Source organism: Bos mutus, chromosome X (genome assembly GCF_027580195.1).
Source record: "Bos mutus isolate GX-2022 chromosome X, NWIPB_WYAK_1.1, whole genome shotgun sequence".
Classification (NCBI taxonomy): Eukaryota; Metazoa; Chordata; class Mammalia; order Artiodactyla; family Bovidae; genus Bos; species Bos mutus.
Window position 1 is genome coordinate 24,721,744 of NC_091646.1, and position 17,746 is coordinate 24,739,489.

The 17,746-nt window shown below is 42.3% G+C and overlaps 1 protein-coding gene across 2 annotated transcripts in view; it reads left to right on the forward strand.

Annotated features, from left to right (window-relative positions):
- Positions 1–17,746, forward strand: part of HS6ST2 (heparan sulfate 6-O-sulfotransferase 2) — a 272,610-nt gene that overhangs the window by 167,102 nt on the left and 87,762 nt on the right. The window contains exon 3 of one of the 2 annotated variants that reach the window (XM_070365860.1): positions 16,626–16,658. The exons of the other annotated variant lie outside the window; for it this stretch is intronic. Within the exon in view, the coding sequence (XP_070221961.1) occupies positions 16,626–16,658 (33 nt within the window). The remainder of the gene's footprint in view (positions 1–16,625; positions 16,659–17,746) is intronic. 2 annotated transcript variants of the gene reach the window in all.

The following is a 17,746-nucleotide window of genomic DNA, read 5'->3' on the forward strand; positions in this document are numbered from 1 at the left end:
GCTTGCCCAGTGGGAACAAGAAGGCACTGGGGGGTGGCTCAAGCTGGATATTACAGACTACCTAGCATAGTGCCAACACAGAAAGTTCAACCAGTGAGCGCTGCTGTGGTTATTTTCATAGCAGCTCAAGCAGGGGAGAGAACCTGAATCCAGAACCAAGGGCAGAAGACCAGGATGTAACCCCAGCTGTTCTTGCCTTACAAATCCATAACCCTTGCCTTCCCTCATTTCCTGGTTTTTAAAGTAAGAGGGCTGGACTAATCAATTATTTTCAAACTTGGACCCTTGGGGTTCTGAAGACATATCCAGAGAGCTTCCTCAAGGGGCATGGAAGGTGGGGAGGAGGCTGAGCATGCAGAACTCAGACCCTCCAGCCCACCCCCTAGAACCCCCAGGCTTTGCACAACTCTCATTCACAGCATAGTGCATGTCAACGGTTCTCAGACTTTTCCGTATCAGGACTTTTTCACACTCAGTTACTGAGGCTCAAAGGAGGTTTTATTTATATGGCATATATCTATTGGTATTGACTGTATTTGAATTTAAAACTGAGCAATTTTCAAAAACATGTATTAACTCTAGTTCAGTTCAGTTCAGTCGCTCAGTTGTGTCCAACTCTTTGTGACCCCATGATCTGCAGCACGCCAGGCCTCCCTGTCCATCACCAACTCCCAGAGTTTACTCAAACTGATGTCCATTGAGTCAGTGATGCCATCTAACCATCTCATCCTCTGTCGTCCCCTTCTCCTCCCGCCTTCAATCTTTCCCAGCATCAGGTCTTTTCAAATGAGTCAGTTCTTCGCATAAGATTGCCAAAGTATTGGAGTTTCAGCTTCAGCATCAGTCCTTCCAATGAATATTCAGGACTGATTTCCTTTAGGATGGACTGACTGGATCTCCTTGAAGTCCAAGGGACTCTCAAGAGTCTTCTCCAACACCACAGTTCAAAAGCATCAATTCTTTGGCGCTCAGCCTTCTTCACAGTCCAACTCTCACATCCATACATGACCACTGGAAAAACCACAGCCTTGACTAGACAGACCTTTGCTCGCAAAGCAATGTCTCTGCTTTTGAATATGCTGTCTAGGTTGGTCATAAGTTTTCTTCCAAGGAATAAATGTCTTTTAATTTCATGGCTACAGTCACCATCTGCAGTGATTTTAGTATTATCTCTAAGAATACGTCTATTACATAGTGACATAAAATTTTTATGAAAGTAAACTGACTTCCAAAGCAGAAAAAAAAATGACAATGTTTTATATTTTGTAAATATCTTTGATATCTGGCTTTATAGAAGACAAATAGAATCTTATATCAGCTTCTGCATTCCATTTCTCATAATATGTTACTTTGATCAAAGGATATGAAGAAAATCTAGCCTCATACAGCCATACATTTGTTAAAGGGGGACCTCAGGAACCCCAGAATGGGTCTTGAGGACGACCAGTGTCATCCTGCCACACGGAGAACTGCTGCTCTACACAAATGGTGTTCTGTGGAGGTGTACGCTGCCCATCCTGGGGCCAGTAAATGACAGCTCTGCTCTCATCCCCTTTTCCTTCACCCCACCCCCTCTTCAGATCAAAGCAGCTCAGTTTTTGTGTGTTTTATATACTGGAGTCATTGGGAGATTTTTGTTTGAAAAGAGGGCTGTGCTTCTAAAAGTATTTGAAATCCACTCACGTAAAATCTTAGGTTACTGAAGATCCAAGGATCTGATAGGTGACAGGGATCATTGAGATGCTTTCCCCAGGCTTCCTCTCCCCCAAGAGAGCCTCTTGGGCTTTGAAGAGGGGCATTTGGGTTCATGTCTCAGCTCTTTCGGGATGGTGGCACGTCATCTTGGCAAGTGACAGCCTCAGCTCAGGAAAATGGCATTGTGTAGCTTGAAAGATTTAAGGCTGCTTCAGAGTGGAGCTCACCTGCCCAGGGAGTGATATAGGCTGGAGGAGGAGGGGATTCAACGTTGGTTGAACTGTCTCATTACTACAGGGGAGCGACAAGCCATAAGGGTAAGTTTCCGTGATATACTTATATGCCATCATCTTTAGAGCTCAACATTCATCATCATTATTTATTTCCTAGGCATCTGTCAGATCTTTATTCCAAGGGACAGAAGCTGGTGCCAAATATCATGGGATCTAAGTGCCCTCACAACCCATTGATGCTTCTTCCAATTTCTTGTCTAATAGAGAAGGCTGTGCTGTTCTTTCCATGACTGTCAGAGTCATTATCGATTTCATGTCATTTCTTTCATAAAATCACCTCCTGGGTTTTGCAAGGTTTCGTTCTGAGAGCTGAGAATGCACTCCTCCCACTTCTCTGGTGGGCAAGATGCTGTGCATTCTATTGATGTGGGTCAGGTGAATGGATTCACGGCCTACCTGCATGCTTTCCCCTTTAGGTTGTGAGCACGTGCCGAGGCACTCCCAGAGCTGTGGCAGAACTCTCCTCTTTGTCCTCATTTGCTTTGTTTCTACCACCAGCCTAAGCGTTAATTAAGAGGCCCAGCGCCTAATGCCCAGCAATAGGGTCAGTCATTTGGGGTAATCGGGTGTCTCCAATTTAATGGAACTCTTCTCTTGGAGTAAGAAATAAAATTGAATCTCTGGGAGAAATTGGAACCCTTGTAATTTGCTAGTGGGAATGTAAAATGGTGCAGCTGCTGTGGAAAAATGGTTTGGCAGTTCCTCAAAAAGTTAAACATAGAATTACCATATGACCCAGCAATTCCACTCCCAGGTGTATACCCAAGAGAAATGAAAACATCGGCACACTGAAGAACTTGTACCTGAATGTTGATGGCAGCATTAATCATGATAGTAGAAAAGGTTGGGGGAGAATGAATACAGGTATGTGTGTGGCTGAATCCCTTCACTGTTCACCTGAAACTGTCACAATGTCGTTAATCAGCTGTACCCCAACACAAAATGTTTTTGGTGTTAAAAAAAGATTCAGATTGTGGTCTCTTAAAATTTTGAAAAAACAATTAAAAAGTTAAGGCAACCCAAATACTCATCAAAGGATGAATAAACAAAATGTGATGCATCTGTACAATGAAATATTGTTCAGCTGTAAAAAGGAATGAAGTGCTGATGCACGCTGTACCATGAGTGAGCCTCAAAAACAATATGCTAAGTGACAGAAACCAGACTAAAAGGGCCATGTATTGTGTGATTCCACTCATATGAATTATCCAGAATAGGCAGTTCCCTAGGGACAAAAAGCACGTTGGTGATTGCCAGGAGCTGAGGGGAGCAGGGGGAAGAAAGAATGACTACTGAATGGATACAGGGTTTCCTTTGGGAACTAGAGACAGGTGGTGGTTGCACAAGTGAATGTACTAAATTCTCCTGAATTGTACTCTTCAAAATGGTTAATTTCATGTTTTGTGGATTTCATCTCAACTAAAAAATATGCCAAACAAACAAAACACCCGAATCCCTGGCTGCTGCCCTCTCTTGGGCTAGTTTGAATATTTGTGGACTCAAGAGCCTCATCCTCCACCAGGATTCCTCCCCAGTGGAAAATGAGCTTACCATAGCCTGTTGGTGCTTTTAGTATTTATGTCTGTTCAGCTACTACAGCTACTATTTATGATGCATGGTTTTCCTCACTACTGTCCTCACCATTTGCTCATGGAAGTCAGAGACAGTGTCTTGCTCATCCTTGCATTCCCAGTGTCTCAGCACATTCCTGGCACATAGGAGACACTCAATAGATGTTTGTTGGGTGAATAACTGGTCATTTTGTTGTATCTTCTCATTCGTCTCCACGATGTACCCCGATGGAGCTAGTCATAAATGTACCATAACAGGTGGCAGGTGCTCAGGACAGACTGTGGGTTTGTCTAGTGGGTAGGGATGACGTTGTTTAGATACATTTAATTTATGTATTTACTTTGGATGGCCATACACTGGAATATTATTTGGCCACGAAAAGGAATGCAGTACTGTTACAGGTTATAACATGGATGAACCTTGAAAACATTATGCAAAGTCAAAGAAGCCAGTGACAAAAGGCAGTGCATTGGATGATTCCGTTTACTTGAAATGTCCAAAATAAGAAAATCCATAGAGATAGAGGGGGCTTCCCTGGTGGCTCAGTCAGTAAAGAATCCACCTGCCCACTGCAATATGCAATAGCCCACCTGCAATGCAGGAGACCTGGGTTTGATCCCTGGGTCAGGAAGATCCCCTGGAGAAGGAAATGGCAACCCACTCCAGTATTCTTGCCTGGGAAATCCCACGGTCAGAGGGGCCTGGCGGGCTACATACAGTCCATGAGGTTGCAAGAGTCAGACACGACTTAGTGACTAAATCACCAACCACCAACCACCATAGAGACAGAAAGTAGATCAGTGGTGGTCAGAGCATGGTAAGGGTAGGGGGACATGGGGTGACAGCTACCATTTTTGAGGTAATGGGAAAGTTTTAAAACTGAGTGTAGTGATGACTCCACATATCCATGACTATACTAACAACCACTGATTTGTACCCTTTAAAATAGGTGAATTATATGGTATGTGAGTTATATCTCAATAAATCTGTTAAAATCTAGATATAGGTCAGAAGAGTAAAGAATAACATTTGAATCAAAGGCAAATGTTCTCTTGTTTTGGGAAAGATCTCCTTCCCAAACCTAAAATAACTACCCTGATATATATTCAAAGGGTTTCTCTAGAGAAAGATTTCTTTACACTGGGCTTCCCTTCTAGCAGCAGCTCATGTGGGTTTCAAGATCTTTACCTACCTGATGAGGGGCTGAGCGCAGAGTAACTCAAAGCCAGAATGTGAAAGGCAACTGCCAACGGTTGGGCAGTTGGAGATTGGTCAGACTGTGTGCACTGGGAAACCACAATTCGGTTTCCACAAACCCAGCTGCCTGGTGATTTTTCCACTGCCTGCAGGATACCCACTGCCCAGCTCCCTAACCCACATCGATCAGGATGAATGAGCAAGTAGCCTGATGATGTGCCAGTTGGGCAATTAGCGATTCAGCAAGTCCAGCTTCAAATGAGCAGTTCCAAATTCTTCCTCTGACTCTTGGGGACTGCCCACTTCAGAAGAGACACTGATCTGCTGCTGTGGGGCTACCATTGTGGGGCTGAAGTGGGACTCCTTGAGGGTAGCTGTGCATATGGATATGAGTACTGCCTAGGGCTGTATGCAGACTTCAGCTGGATTCCTTGTGTTCAGACACCAAGAAATCATAGCACCCACGACATCATCCCACTTAGCTGACAGCTCATATGCCCTTAGTTCCCAGATGGGTATATATATATATAATTTAACATATTGATATACACGATTTAAATGAATTTTGCTAAAGATAAGGAAATATAGGTATAATAGCAGGAAAAACCCCCTTACCTCCACTCTGCTGTGAGGGAGGAGAGAGAGACACAGAGAGCACTGATCTGCCTGCCAACCTCTTTTCCTCACAGGCAACTGGCCCACCCACTGCCACGTGATTTATGCCCTAGGCCAACAGCATAGCTGTGATAAAGATTTACACTAGGTTTTCATCTTCAAATGAGCTACAACCTCTCTTCCTTGTGTATTCAAGTGCTTGGCACTCATTGCCTGCACGTTTATTCTGAAATTCAAAATGAAAAATGGTCCCTGGAGAAGCTTGAAGAGCAACACACAACACATCACTTCCAAAGCATGCTGCCAGTTTATATAGAAACTAAAGGGCAATCTCCACTCCCAGTGCTGGTCTGGTGTGCCCAGAGAGATTATACACATTGACTCTTTCCATGTGTGCACCTCGTGAAGGTGTGGGACACAGAGCAGTAGGGAAGGCATAGGATTTGGAGTTAGGGCAAGGGGTTAATTTTCAAATTGACACAGCATACATAACTCAATATCAAACAATCTGATCAAAAAATGGGCAGAAGACCTCAACAGACATTTCTTCAAAGAACACACAGATGGTCAACAGGCATGTGAAAAGATGCTCCACATCACTAATTATTCAGAGAAGGTAATGGCACCCCACTCCAGTACTCTTGCCTGGAAAATCCCATGGACGGAGGAGCCTGGTAGGCTGCAGTCCATGGGGTCTCGAAGAGTCGGACACAACTGAGCGACTTCACTAATTATTAGAGAATTGCAAATCAAAACTACAATGAGCTATCACCTCACACTGATCATCATCAGTGTGGCCATCAGAATGGCCATCATCAAACAGTCTACAGGTAACAAATGCTGGAGAGGGTGTGAAGAAAAGGGAACCTTACTATCCTGGGTATGGAAATGTAAATTGGTACAGCCACTATGGAGAACAGTATGGAGCTTCCTTAAAAAAAATAAAAATACAGTTTCCATGTGATCCAGCAGTCCCACTCTTAGGCATATATCCAGAAAAGACAAAACTCTAATTTGAAAAATACATGCACCCCAGTATTCGTAGCAGTACTATTTACAACAGCCAAGACATGGAAGTAACCTGAATATTCATCAGCAGATGAATGGATAAAGAAGATGTGGTATAGATACATATAAGAATATTACTGCTATTTGCAGCAACATGAATGGACCTAGAGATCGTCATTCTAAAGTGAAGTAAGTCAGACAGAGAAAGACAAATATTATATGCCATCACTTATATGTGAAATCTAGGAAATAATACGAATGAATCTATATGCAAAACAGAAACATACTCACAGACATAGAAAACAAACTTATGGTTACCATAGGGGAAGGTGGGGAGGGACAAACTAGGAGTATGGGATTAAGAGATACAAACTGCTATATATAAAATAGATAAACCATAGGGACTTACTATATAACACAGCGAACTATATTCAGCATCTTGTAATAAACTATAATGGAATATAATCTGAAATATAAATCAATTATACTTCAAAAAAAGATGAGGAGTCAGGGCATTTTGAATATTCTCATCTCAGCGGCTTCACTTATTAGATATGTGACTTCGAGCAAGTAATTGTTTGAGCCTCACCTAATTTACCTATAAAAAGATAAGAATGATGCCTGCCTCACAGGTACAGTACAGCTTAGAGGCCAGTGAGCTTGGGTGCTGGCATTCTACAACTCTGGATTTGAGTGATTAGTTGTGCAAGTCCCTCTGGGGCTCAGTTTTATCATCTGTGCAATGAGTATAGACTTTCGCTTGGGATGAAATGAGACAATTCCTGTAAAGTGCACGGTGCCTGGCATGTAGGACGGACTCATTATTTAATAGCTAATAGTATGATTGTTATTATTTGTCATTTAGGTATAATTTCCAAGACTTCTAGAAAAGATAACTCTGTGTACTCTCCCAGATGTTCTGGCACATTTGTCCCATATTTTGGATTTGTGGGGGCAGAAACACTCGCATTGTTTTTGTTACCTAGTTTTGAAACTTCAGGTAAGATATGAAACTGAGAATCCTGCTATAAAAGGAAATCAGCTTCCTCATGAAAACAGAGGCTTTGTCCTAACAATGGTGCTACATCTTCACATTTGGAAAGGTGTCCAAAGTCCACAAAAATGTCAAACTGATCATGAATTTTCAAAAAGTGGTGCATACATCAATAGCACCAAGCCAAATCCATTCATAAATGGGGAGTCTCTAGGATGGCCCTGGCCCTTTTGATCTGTCACATTGATAGAGACTAGCAAGGTCTATGTGGGCAAGAACAGCAGTAGCTTAAAGTCTTCAACAGAGGTTTTTTCCCTTGGGAATCCAGTTTACTTTCCATGTTGTGGACAGATCCAGTCAGTCAACACAGATGTACACCAATGGAGTCCATTAGTCCGATGTTTCTCTTACTTCATCGCAAACATCTGGACAGTGAAGGGTATTTTTCATTTATTTTAAAATCAAAATGGTTGGTTTTAGTAAATTCAGCAGATTTGGTTGAGCACCTGGTTTGTGCCATCTGTCAGATACTATTGGAGATCCCAAGGAGGTCACAATTTTGAGAAAAATGAGACTGATGGGTTTGAAGCAACCAAAGACATTTGGAGGGCTGAAATTCAAACACAGTTCTGTCAGCTCCGAAGCCTGTGCTGGCTCCGGTTCCCTCTTTGTTCGGGGCTGGCTTGAGGACAGTTTCAGACCCAAGCCAGTGGCTCCTACCACACTTTGATGTCGACAGAGCTGGAAGCTCCTTGACGAAAGCAAGTGACATATGTCCAGGATGGAACATTCCACGTGTCACTACTGTCTGACCCTCTTCATGACTTGGCTGAATATTTCCTGAGAATGATCTCGATTCTTAGTTTAGCACTTGCCAAATCCTTGCTTGTTAGGGACTTTGTCATGCTCTGTGTCTTAAACATGTGAAAATGTGAATGAAGCAGTTCTGTGTCACCTTGGCAGCTTGCCATTCTTTGTCTGTGTCAGCATCCGGTATTTGGGATTCAGTAGAGTAGCAGTCTCTTGTGAAGCAGAATGTAAAGGGCACAGTGGGAATCTTCCCTGAGGATTTGAACTAGTCTGAGATAGCATTCGTTGTGGATCTTCCAGATCCCCAAATCTGAAATACAGAGACAAAATGAGGTAAAATAAACTGTAGAAATACACACATGCATGCAGATTTATGTTTATGTTCTAAGTGAAACTTTTGCAGGCTCTTATTATCAGAAAGCAAGCCCTGTTATACCCAGAATGTTTCTAAGGGATTCTTAATGGTCTATGCTTCCTTGGAAGCAAAAGTGTAGGTATGATCAAATTGAAGGAACACATTACTGAAACCTAACATACAAATACAGATGTTTGCATCTGGGGAACTCAAAAACACATTCAAAAATCACTGTCAGCTTTTTAAAAGAAGCAGACTCACAGATAGAGAGAACAAACTAGTGATTACCAGTAGGGAGTGGAGGGAGGGGCAGGATAGGGGAGAGGGAATGGAAGGTACCAACTATTGTGGGTAAGATAGGCTGAACAATTTATTGTACAACATGGAGGAATATAGCCAACATTTTGTAATAACTGTAAATGGAAAGTAACCTTTAAAATTATATACATTTTTAAAAAAAAACTTTTAAGAAATACTGTCAACTTCCAGTTGATGGAGTCAGCCTGCATCTGTGCACCCCCTTTGATAGTTCAAACAGTGGCCCCACATCATGAGTCAGAATGCATCTCAGGAGGAAAGACAAGCCAGGTTTTCTTTAATGACCTCTCTCTCTCTCTTTTTTTTTTTTTTTTTTTTTGGTTTTGGTTTGCTTGGTTTGTTTCAATGGCAAACTGTTCCTTTCACTCCTTTGTGAACAACTGCATTGTCAAGTACGTGCTTCAGAGATGCTTCAGAAAGAATGTGTCTTGGCATAGCCAAGGACAAGGTACAGCCAGACCCATTTCCCATGAAAACAAGAATCCCTCGGCCTCCAGGTTCTTAATTAGATCAGCGCTAGAGGGCACTCTTATGATGCCAAAATGGGAGGATTTTTACTAAAAACTGATGGACAGGGGTCAGGGTGAGCGGACAGAGCTGTTGCTGTAAAGACAGCTGACAACAAACAGCTTAGGGAAGACCTCTGCGACTGAGAATTGCCTGACTCTCCAACAGATAAGAAAACACTCTGAAAAAAACTGTAGTCATCTTCCTCATCAGATCCACTTTGTGCTTGGTGTCTTGGCAATACAGAGCCCAGGTATTAGGTATTATTTCTCACAAGGGAAAGGACAGAAGAATCGCTGATTGTTACCACGTGATGTAGTCAACGTGTGTGTAGGCAGAAAACAGCCTGAGCAGCTTAGGAAAATGCGTTTACAATTTCATAGCTGCTACTAGCATAGCATAGCAAAGAAATAGAGAAGGCAATGGCAACCCACTCCAGTACTATTGCCGGGAAAATCCCATGGACGGAGGAGCTTGATAGGCTGCAGTCCATGGGATCGCTGAGAGTTGGACACGACTGAGTGACTCCACTTTCACTTTTCACTTTCATGCACTGGAGAAGGAAATGGCAACCCACTCCAGTGTTCTTGCCTGGAGAATCCCAGGGACGGGGGAGCCTGGCGGGCTGCCGTCTATGGGGTCGCACAGAGTCGGACACGAATGAAGTGACTTAGCAGCAGCAGCAGCAACTACTAGAAAGGAAGAATTGAAACTCTTGGGGGTCTTTTAGGGCTATTTTCCCAGTCTTTTGCAGCCCTTGCTCTTTGGCTTGCTCCTAAGGGCTATGTGGCTGTATGTGGAGGCACAGACGCCTGCTTGCCTGATGGTGGATGTGGGGTGGGTAGTACACCAGCAGGGAAGGGGACCTATAGATCTGCGTCCTGGTCTCAGCCCTGCCACTAAGGTGTTCTGTGATCTGCAGCAAGTCCGCAGAGACTCGGGGGTCAAGAAGGTTGTGCAGCAGCATTAACTGCAACACTAATGATCTCTAAAAGATCATCCAAAAAAACTAACTAAATAAAAGATCACCCCTCAGAGACTGTGATTGATTGATTGATTGATGGTGGTAGAAAGACCTTTAAAACCACTTGTTTATAGCAGCCACCTGAGTTCTGAATCCCACCTTGGGTTAGAGAATGACTCCATGCTGTTGATCGAGATGGTACTAGAAGGATCTGACAGCTCAGAGCAGCTGATATGTCCATATTGGTCATTCCTTGAGGTGTGACCACCCAGTCCAAATACAACCTCTGAGAGTGACCACAATTCAACCATCAGTAGTTCCCCCCCAAACTGGCTTATTACATTCAATTTAAAAATAAAGTCACTCAGTCGTGTCCAACTCTTTGCCACTCCATGTACTATACAGTCCATGGAATTCTCCAGGTCAGAATACTGGAGTGGGTAGCCTTTCCCTTCTCCAGGGGATCTTCCCAACCCAGGGATTGAACTCAGGTCTCCCGCATTGCAGGCGAATTCTTTACCAGCTGAGCCACAAGGGAAGCCCAGTCACATCTGATTTACATGCTGGGCACTGGCCAGAAGGTCCCAATCATGTGCAAGTGAAGTTCCCTGAGGACCCAAGGGAGGTCTGGAGACATAATGGAAAGAGTGGGCCACTGAAGACAAACTTGTCCACTCAGCCTTTGGCCCCCAAAGTCTCTTAGAGCAATGCAAGAGTGTTTCTTTCAGCCTCAGTTGGTTCAGAACCCAGGCTTTATTCATAGGTTCCGGACTGAGTCAGATTCATTATAAAGCCTTAAAATGTTCTAATGAACAATGGCCTTTGGGAAAGCACCTAATCCAACATCCTCACTGCAGATAGGAAACCCAAGAGCCATCTTCCCCTCTGGAGAGTAGGCTTAAAGGAGTCACAGAGCAGAGCTGCCATTTATACACACGTATGTATATGTATAACTAAATCACTTTGTGGTATACCTGAAGTTAATACAATATTGTAAATCTATATCTCAATAAAATTTTAAAATACCTCGTGATAATTAGCATAAAATATAAAATTTGCAAACAAAATAAAAAATGAGTCGTTCACCTGGGACTTTCTATGCATGGGACACCTTCCCATTTAGGGGACCAGGTTCAACATGCAGAAAACTTTTTCACTAGGATATACCATATTTGGCCTTCAGAGATCAAACGAAGATGTGGCTGGAGATACAATAATGAGTTGGCCGGTAACTAAGCAGCAGTGTATTAGGTCAGACCAAGACAAGAGTGGAAGGGCATCCTACATAGTGAGAAGGTGGGGGTATCAGGGGCACAGCAGCTCTGGGTGTGGGAGCAAAGCAATCCAATGTCACAAATCAGAGAGCTTGAATGTGCTGTTGGCTTGGCGGCTCTGGAACGAACAGTGGTCAGTAATTGGTTCCCACGGGGTATTGTCTGCCACAGATTAGCAATCAGACCAAGACAGTGTTGGTAGGTTTTTTTTGTTTGGTTTTAACCACCCTTTGCAAATCTGAGCATTCATGAAAGCCTTTGTCTGGGAGTATGTGGCTTGGCGGTCCCTGTTGATTGACAGCAAGCAGCAACATCCTAGGCTCCTGGCAGATGGAGCAGCTGCATGAGCCGAAAGAGAAAAGGGGAGGGGGAATCAGTTGTTTATCAATTAGATTTTCCCTGTTATTCTCAATTAAGTTTACTTGTGTAACTTTTCCATCCTAGAGAACCAGCCATTCTCTGTTTCAAATAAACAAAGCTGTTTTCCTGGACAGAATGATGATCGGCTACATTTCAACTTGGCTGTTACTGTTTTGGCCATGTTTTCCTCTACTCATAAGCTCAGACTGCGGGGCTCTGGGCTCTCTGAACTGCTAATGGCATGTTGTACAGAGAAAATGACTAGAGATTGCTGTTCTTCTAACTAACTTGGCACCAAAATGAAAGACAAACCTATTAGAGAATTACAAAAGTACTGGAACTGGAGGATTTTTAGAAACCACCTTGTGAAAATCCTTCTTTTCATATGACTCCCTGAGACTGGAGAAGAGAATTTGCCCAAGATCAAATGAGTCATTGGTAAAACTGGATTAGAAACCAGGAATACCGATTTTTAGGCAAAGGGTCTTGGATTTTTACATCATCCTGTTTCTCCTACGTCTTAATTTGGATCCTTAATATCAAAGTGAATAGATAGTTTCACTTTTTAAAATTGAATTATAGTTGGTTTATAATGGTGTTAATTTCTGGTGTATAGCAAAGTGATTCAGTTATACATATATATGCATTCTTTTAAATATTCTTTTCTATTATGGTTTATCCCAGGATATTGGATATAGGTCCCTGTGCTTAGGTAGCTTCATTTTTTTTAAATTTTATTTTATTTTTAAACTTCACAACACTGCATTAGTTTTGCCAAACATCGAAATGAATCCGCCACAGGCACACCTGTGCTCCCCATCCTAAACCCTCCTCCCTCCCCCCTCCCCATACCCTCCCTCTGGGTCATCCCAGTGCACCAGCCCCAAGCATCCAGCATCGTGCATCGAACCTGTACTGGTGACTCGTCCCACACATCATACTATACATGTTTCAATGCCATTCTCCCAAATCTCCCCACCCTCCCTTTCCCACAGAGTCCATAAGACTGATCTATACATCAGTGTCTCTTTTGCTGTCTCATACACAGGGTTATTGTTACCATCTTTCTAAATTCCATATATATACGTTAGTATACTGTATTGGTGTTTTTCTTTCTGGCTTACTTCACTCTGTGTAATAGGCTCCAGTTTCATCCATCTCATTAGAACTGATTCAAATGTATTCTTTTTAATGGCTGAGTAATACTCCATTGTGAATATGTACCACAGCTTTCTTATCCATTCATCTGCCGATGGGCATCTAGGTTGCTTCCATGTCCTGGCTATTATAAACAGTGCTGTGATGAACATTGGGGTACACGTGTCTCTTTCCCTTCTGGTTTCCTCAGTGTGTATGCCCAGCAGTGGGATTGCTGGATCATAGGCAGTTCTATTTCCAGTTTTTTAAGGAATCTCCCACACTGTTCTCCATAGTGGCTGTACTAGTTTGCATTCCCACCAACAGTGTAAGAGGGTTCCCTTTTCCCCATACCCTCTCCAGCATTTATTGCTTGTAGACTTTTGGATCGCAGCCATTCTGACTGGCGTGAAATGGATAGCTTCATTTTTGTTCTGAATGTAAATGCCAGGGAGTAGGTGTCATCATTTGAGGTTTCTTGTTAGCAAAAATCCCCATCTAGAGTTTGGGGCTCCTGTGACAACTCCTCAATTCCCATTTTCCATTGATATATATCAATATGTGTTCCCTTCATTTTCATCTTTTCCTTTCCCTGCTAATTTGACTTTTAGGTAGTAGCTGTCACTGAGAGATGTTTACTTCCATCTTGAACCTTGGTCCAGAGGAGGGTTACTGTTACTGCTTCTTCCCCAGCCAGTGTCTGGGTCACGGGCATGAGCCCCACAGGCCCTTTTGTTACCACTTGCTGTTGCTTTCCCAGGAGGTGGCTTGCTGAAGGGTGCCGAGTCCAGTCTCGGCGTGTTACAGAACACTGCAGCATCCAGTGAAAAAACCTCTGCCAGGATGTGGTACAGAGGCTTCCTGTTTTCATAGTATTTCAAGGTACACGCACTTGGAGTTCTGTGAACAGCAAATGCCCTCATTGAAAAGAAACTTGACTTAACAGCCTTGGGGAGGGACTTTCCACACGGGGAACTCGTGAAAAGCAACCATGTCTCTTCCAGTCAGAAAGAGAAGCCTTTCCAATCCAGATGTGGAATCAGATGCCAGCGGTTGTGTTCTTCATACATAAAGACATAAATAAAATGAGAAGAGATGTTTTCATAGAGTTAGTAACAGACAGTATATTTCTGTGGGAACTCTTCTCCAAACAGATGGTGTAAGGAAAAATCTTTCACAAGACTGTAAACTCTGTGAAGGCAGAGATTTGTGTCTGTTTTACTCACTGCTGCATCCTTAAGTGCCTCTAACGATGCCTGTTACATAATAAATGATAGATATTTTGTGGGGATGCTTTTTAACTGAATATACTTGACATATAACACTGTGTAAATTTACGGTGTACAATGTGTTAATTTGATACACTTGTATATTGTAATAGGATTGCTGTTGTGGCGATAATTAGTACCGCTATCACATTACATGGGGCTTCCCTGGTGGCTCAATGATAAAGAATTTGCCTGCTAATGCAAGAAATGCAGGTTTGATCCCTCGGATGGGAAGATCCCCTGGAGAAGGAAATGGCAACCCACTTCAGTATTCTTGCCTGGAAAATTCCATGGACAGAGGAGCCTGGCAGGCTATAGTCTATAGGGTCACAAAGAGTCGGATTTGACCGAGTGACTACACAACAGCAACAACAATGTCACATTACATAATTATCCTTTCACTTTATTAAAAGGTCTTTTAAAAAAGATTCCATGTAAGAACCTTCTCAAAGAGTGTGTGTTTGTGTGTGTGTGTGTGTGTGTGTGTGTGTAAAATGGATTCCTCATGTTAATTCATTTTTTCTAATCAATATGCCTCTCCTTTTTCTCTTTCTCCCCATGGCTTTTGATTCACTTCTGTTGACTATCCACCCTTTTGACTGGTACACCTATAACATCTTCCTGGATCACCACTGAATAATCTACCTCTGGCAACCTGGACTCCCAGGTAAGACAATGCGCTTCCAAAAGTCTTCTTGGTGTAATCCCTGGGCAAATTTTAATAGACCATTGAGAAGCTTACAAAGACATTTTTAAAAAATCTCAAGAGGCAGTAGTTCCCCTGGTTAAAGTTAAATTTGATCTGGTCCCCATAACATTAATTATGCACATACTTATATTATTTGAGGATTTCTATTAATGCTGCAAAAATAGAATTAGAGTTTTGGAAAGTGCTACATATTTGACTTCAGAACTTTCTAACATGAAGATTCAACATATAACTTTATGTTTTCATGTTGTTATTATTTTTATTTTTCACCTAAAGTTGTATTTTTTGTTCATGAGCCTGAGTGCAGTGGAAGAGATACTAGCCTTTCTTCACTGTGTAGGGAAATTAAGTCTTGGTAGGCCAGAACATTCTAGATTACTTCTTTCTTGTGGCTGGAATGGAAGAGGATCACACTGGGCCCTGGATGGTAAGTCAGCTAATGTAGGTATCTTGTCTAACAGATCTGATGTCACTAACTACATTACTTTTGTTTTCATCACATTTGCTTCTCCACCAGGCTTCACAACTCACAGAACCAGGGAAGGGGGCCTTAGCCACGCCAAGAGCTGATGATAAAAGAGCCGTATGTTGCTCCTTAAACAATGATGCAAGGCCCATTGCCATGTGTGCTAGCCATGCTATGAAAATCTCTCTTAACTCACCTCTAAAACCTTAAGACATATTTAATGTAAAGAAATATTCCTCCAAAGAAAATGTCTAGGCTATATAACTCACTATGGGCACAAAAGTATTAGCATATTATAATATCCTTTGCTTAGTATAAAACAAAAAGCTATCTAAGCCCATTTGAACTTGCAGGTTAGCAATTGTCTGATGCGCAACTTCCCAGTCCTGCCAATATCAGAAATCCACATAGTAGAATGAGTATTTTGTGACTCAAGATATAATATGAAAGCAACTGAGTATTTTTTTAAACAGAGAGACATTGCTTACATTGATGGATGTCTTGCATTTGGGTGGAAGGAACAAGTGATGATTTATGTATCATTTTCTGTGTGCTTTGAATTTTCATCGGTTGGAAGAACATCCACAAAGTCTAATCATTCTTTCTTTTCTTTTTGTTATTTATGTTTCATATATCCTTGATAATATGAAAAATCCCTGTAAATTCCTCCTAGGTCCTTTCAATCAGGCATTTCCGTTTTAGTGATGCCACAGTGCTTGGTTTGGTATGGTCTTGGTTTTGGTTTATTGACTTCTGTTTTTTGCTTAGATTGCCATTGCCTGTGTGTCAGGGAGTGGAATTAGTTATGACTGAATGGGGGATCTTTCATTCTCAGCCCATAGCCCTTCAGAGGTTTGACTTTCAGCACTACCCTGTCCCTTTTAGCCCTCTAATTCATAATTTCCCCACTACATGAGAGGAGCTAGTGGGGAACAGAATTAGGGAGCCATCCATGAGCTGTTGCCTTGAGGTTTGGAAAGCTGAAAAAAAAATGTGATCAAAGCAAAATGGAAAACTTTTATTATTTTAATTCCTCTCTTACTAAGCTCTTGCTAGCACCTGGTTTTACTGTTCCTTTAACAGGTGGAGGATTTTTCAGATTCTAGATGCAGCAAGGTAAGTGACAATGGATTTTGAGTTTAACCAAACCCAAGTGAGCTAGACTACATAGACTCTGCCATTGTCCATCAGTTTAATTTCCATACAATAAATAGTTAAGTTTCCACTTGGATAGATTCTTTCCATGTTTCTTTTTTAGTTTAAAACAGCTGACATGGCCCAGGCATGCAGTCTCAGATCTGAAAGCTGACCTAGTTCAGAAGTGGGGCGAAAGTTCCGGGCCAGCATCCCAGTCGGCCAGTAGGTCACTAGCTTCTTTTCCTTTTTGCTAAAATCGGAAGACACTGTGGAGTGTTCTGTTATGAAGACCCCACCCCACCATCAACAAAGCGTTCTCCACAGAGCTTCAGGGGCACCTGCCTGTCTCTTAGCTGGATGGTGGTTTAGGAAACAACTAGGTCAGCATTTTACTGAAGGGAGATGAATTATTTGAAAGTATCAGGGCTTGTAAAGTATGTACATATGTAGATTTGCAAGGTAGCGTAACCCCATAGGCTAGGGACCTTTGTGACATGAACTCTGCAAGTCTAATCAAACACAGGAAAGTTTCTAACTCCAGGGTGGGGGGCTGGGGTGGGGCTGTTGAGAATACAACAGAATAGTGTCTTTCCAGGCAATGACTGTTCCCGCGAGCTGTGCTGTCATAATGCCATCAGTGCTGAGAAGGCTGGGAGAATTGTCAGCCATTTTGTAAATGTGGCTCTCCTTGCTTGGCACATGGTTTTCTAAGATCATACTGCTCACCAGTACTGTATTTGGCCTATTCTAGGCTTATTGGCTCCAGAAAGATTTACCAGTGTCTCTACTTTCTCTTCCTACCCATCTATATTATTTGTTCCCTAGCCAGAGAAGTTAGGAAAAGCAAAGGTTATAGCCTTTGGATTCCTCTACTAGAGAAGACTCTCACTGAAATAGAGTAGATTGACCATATCTTAGATACCCAGTTTGGCTTTCAGTAGCTGGATTTCCATATTCCCATTAGGGTCTCAGTCGATTTATTTGACATCTGAGAAGCATCAATTCAGGGTTTAATTCCATAGTCAGGTTATAATTCATTGAGATAAATGGTATAGACACCTAATCAC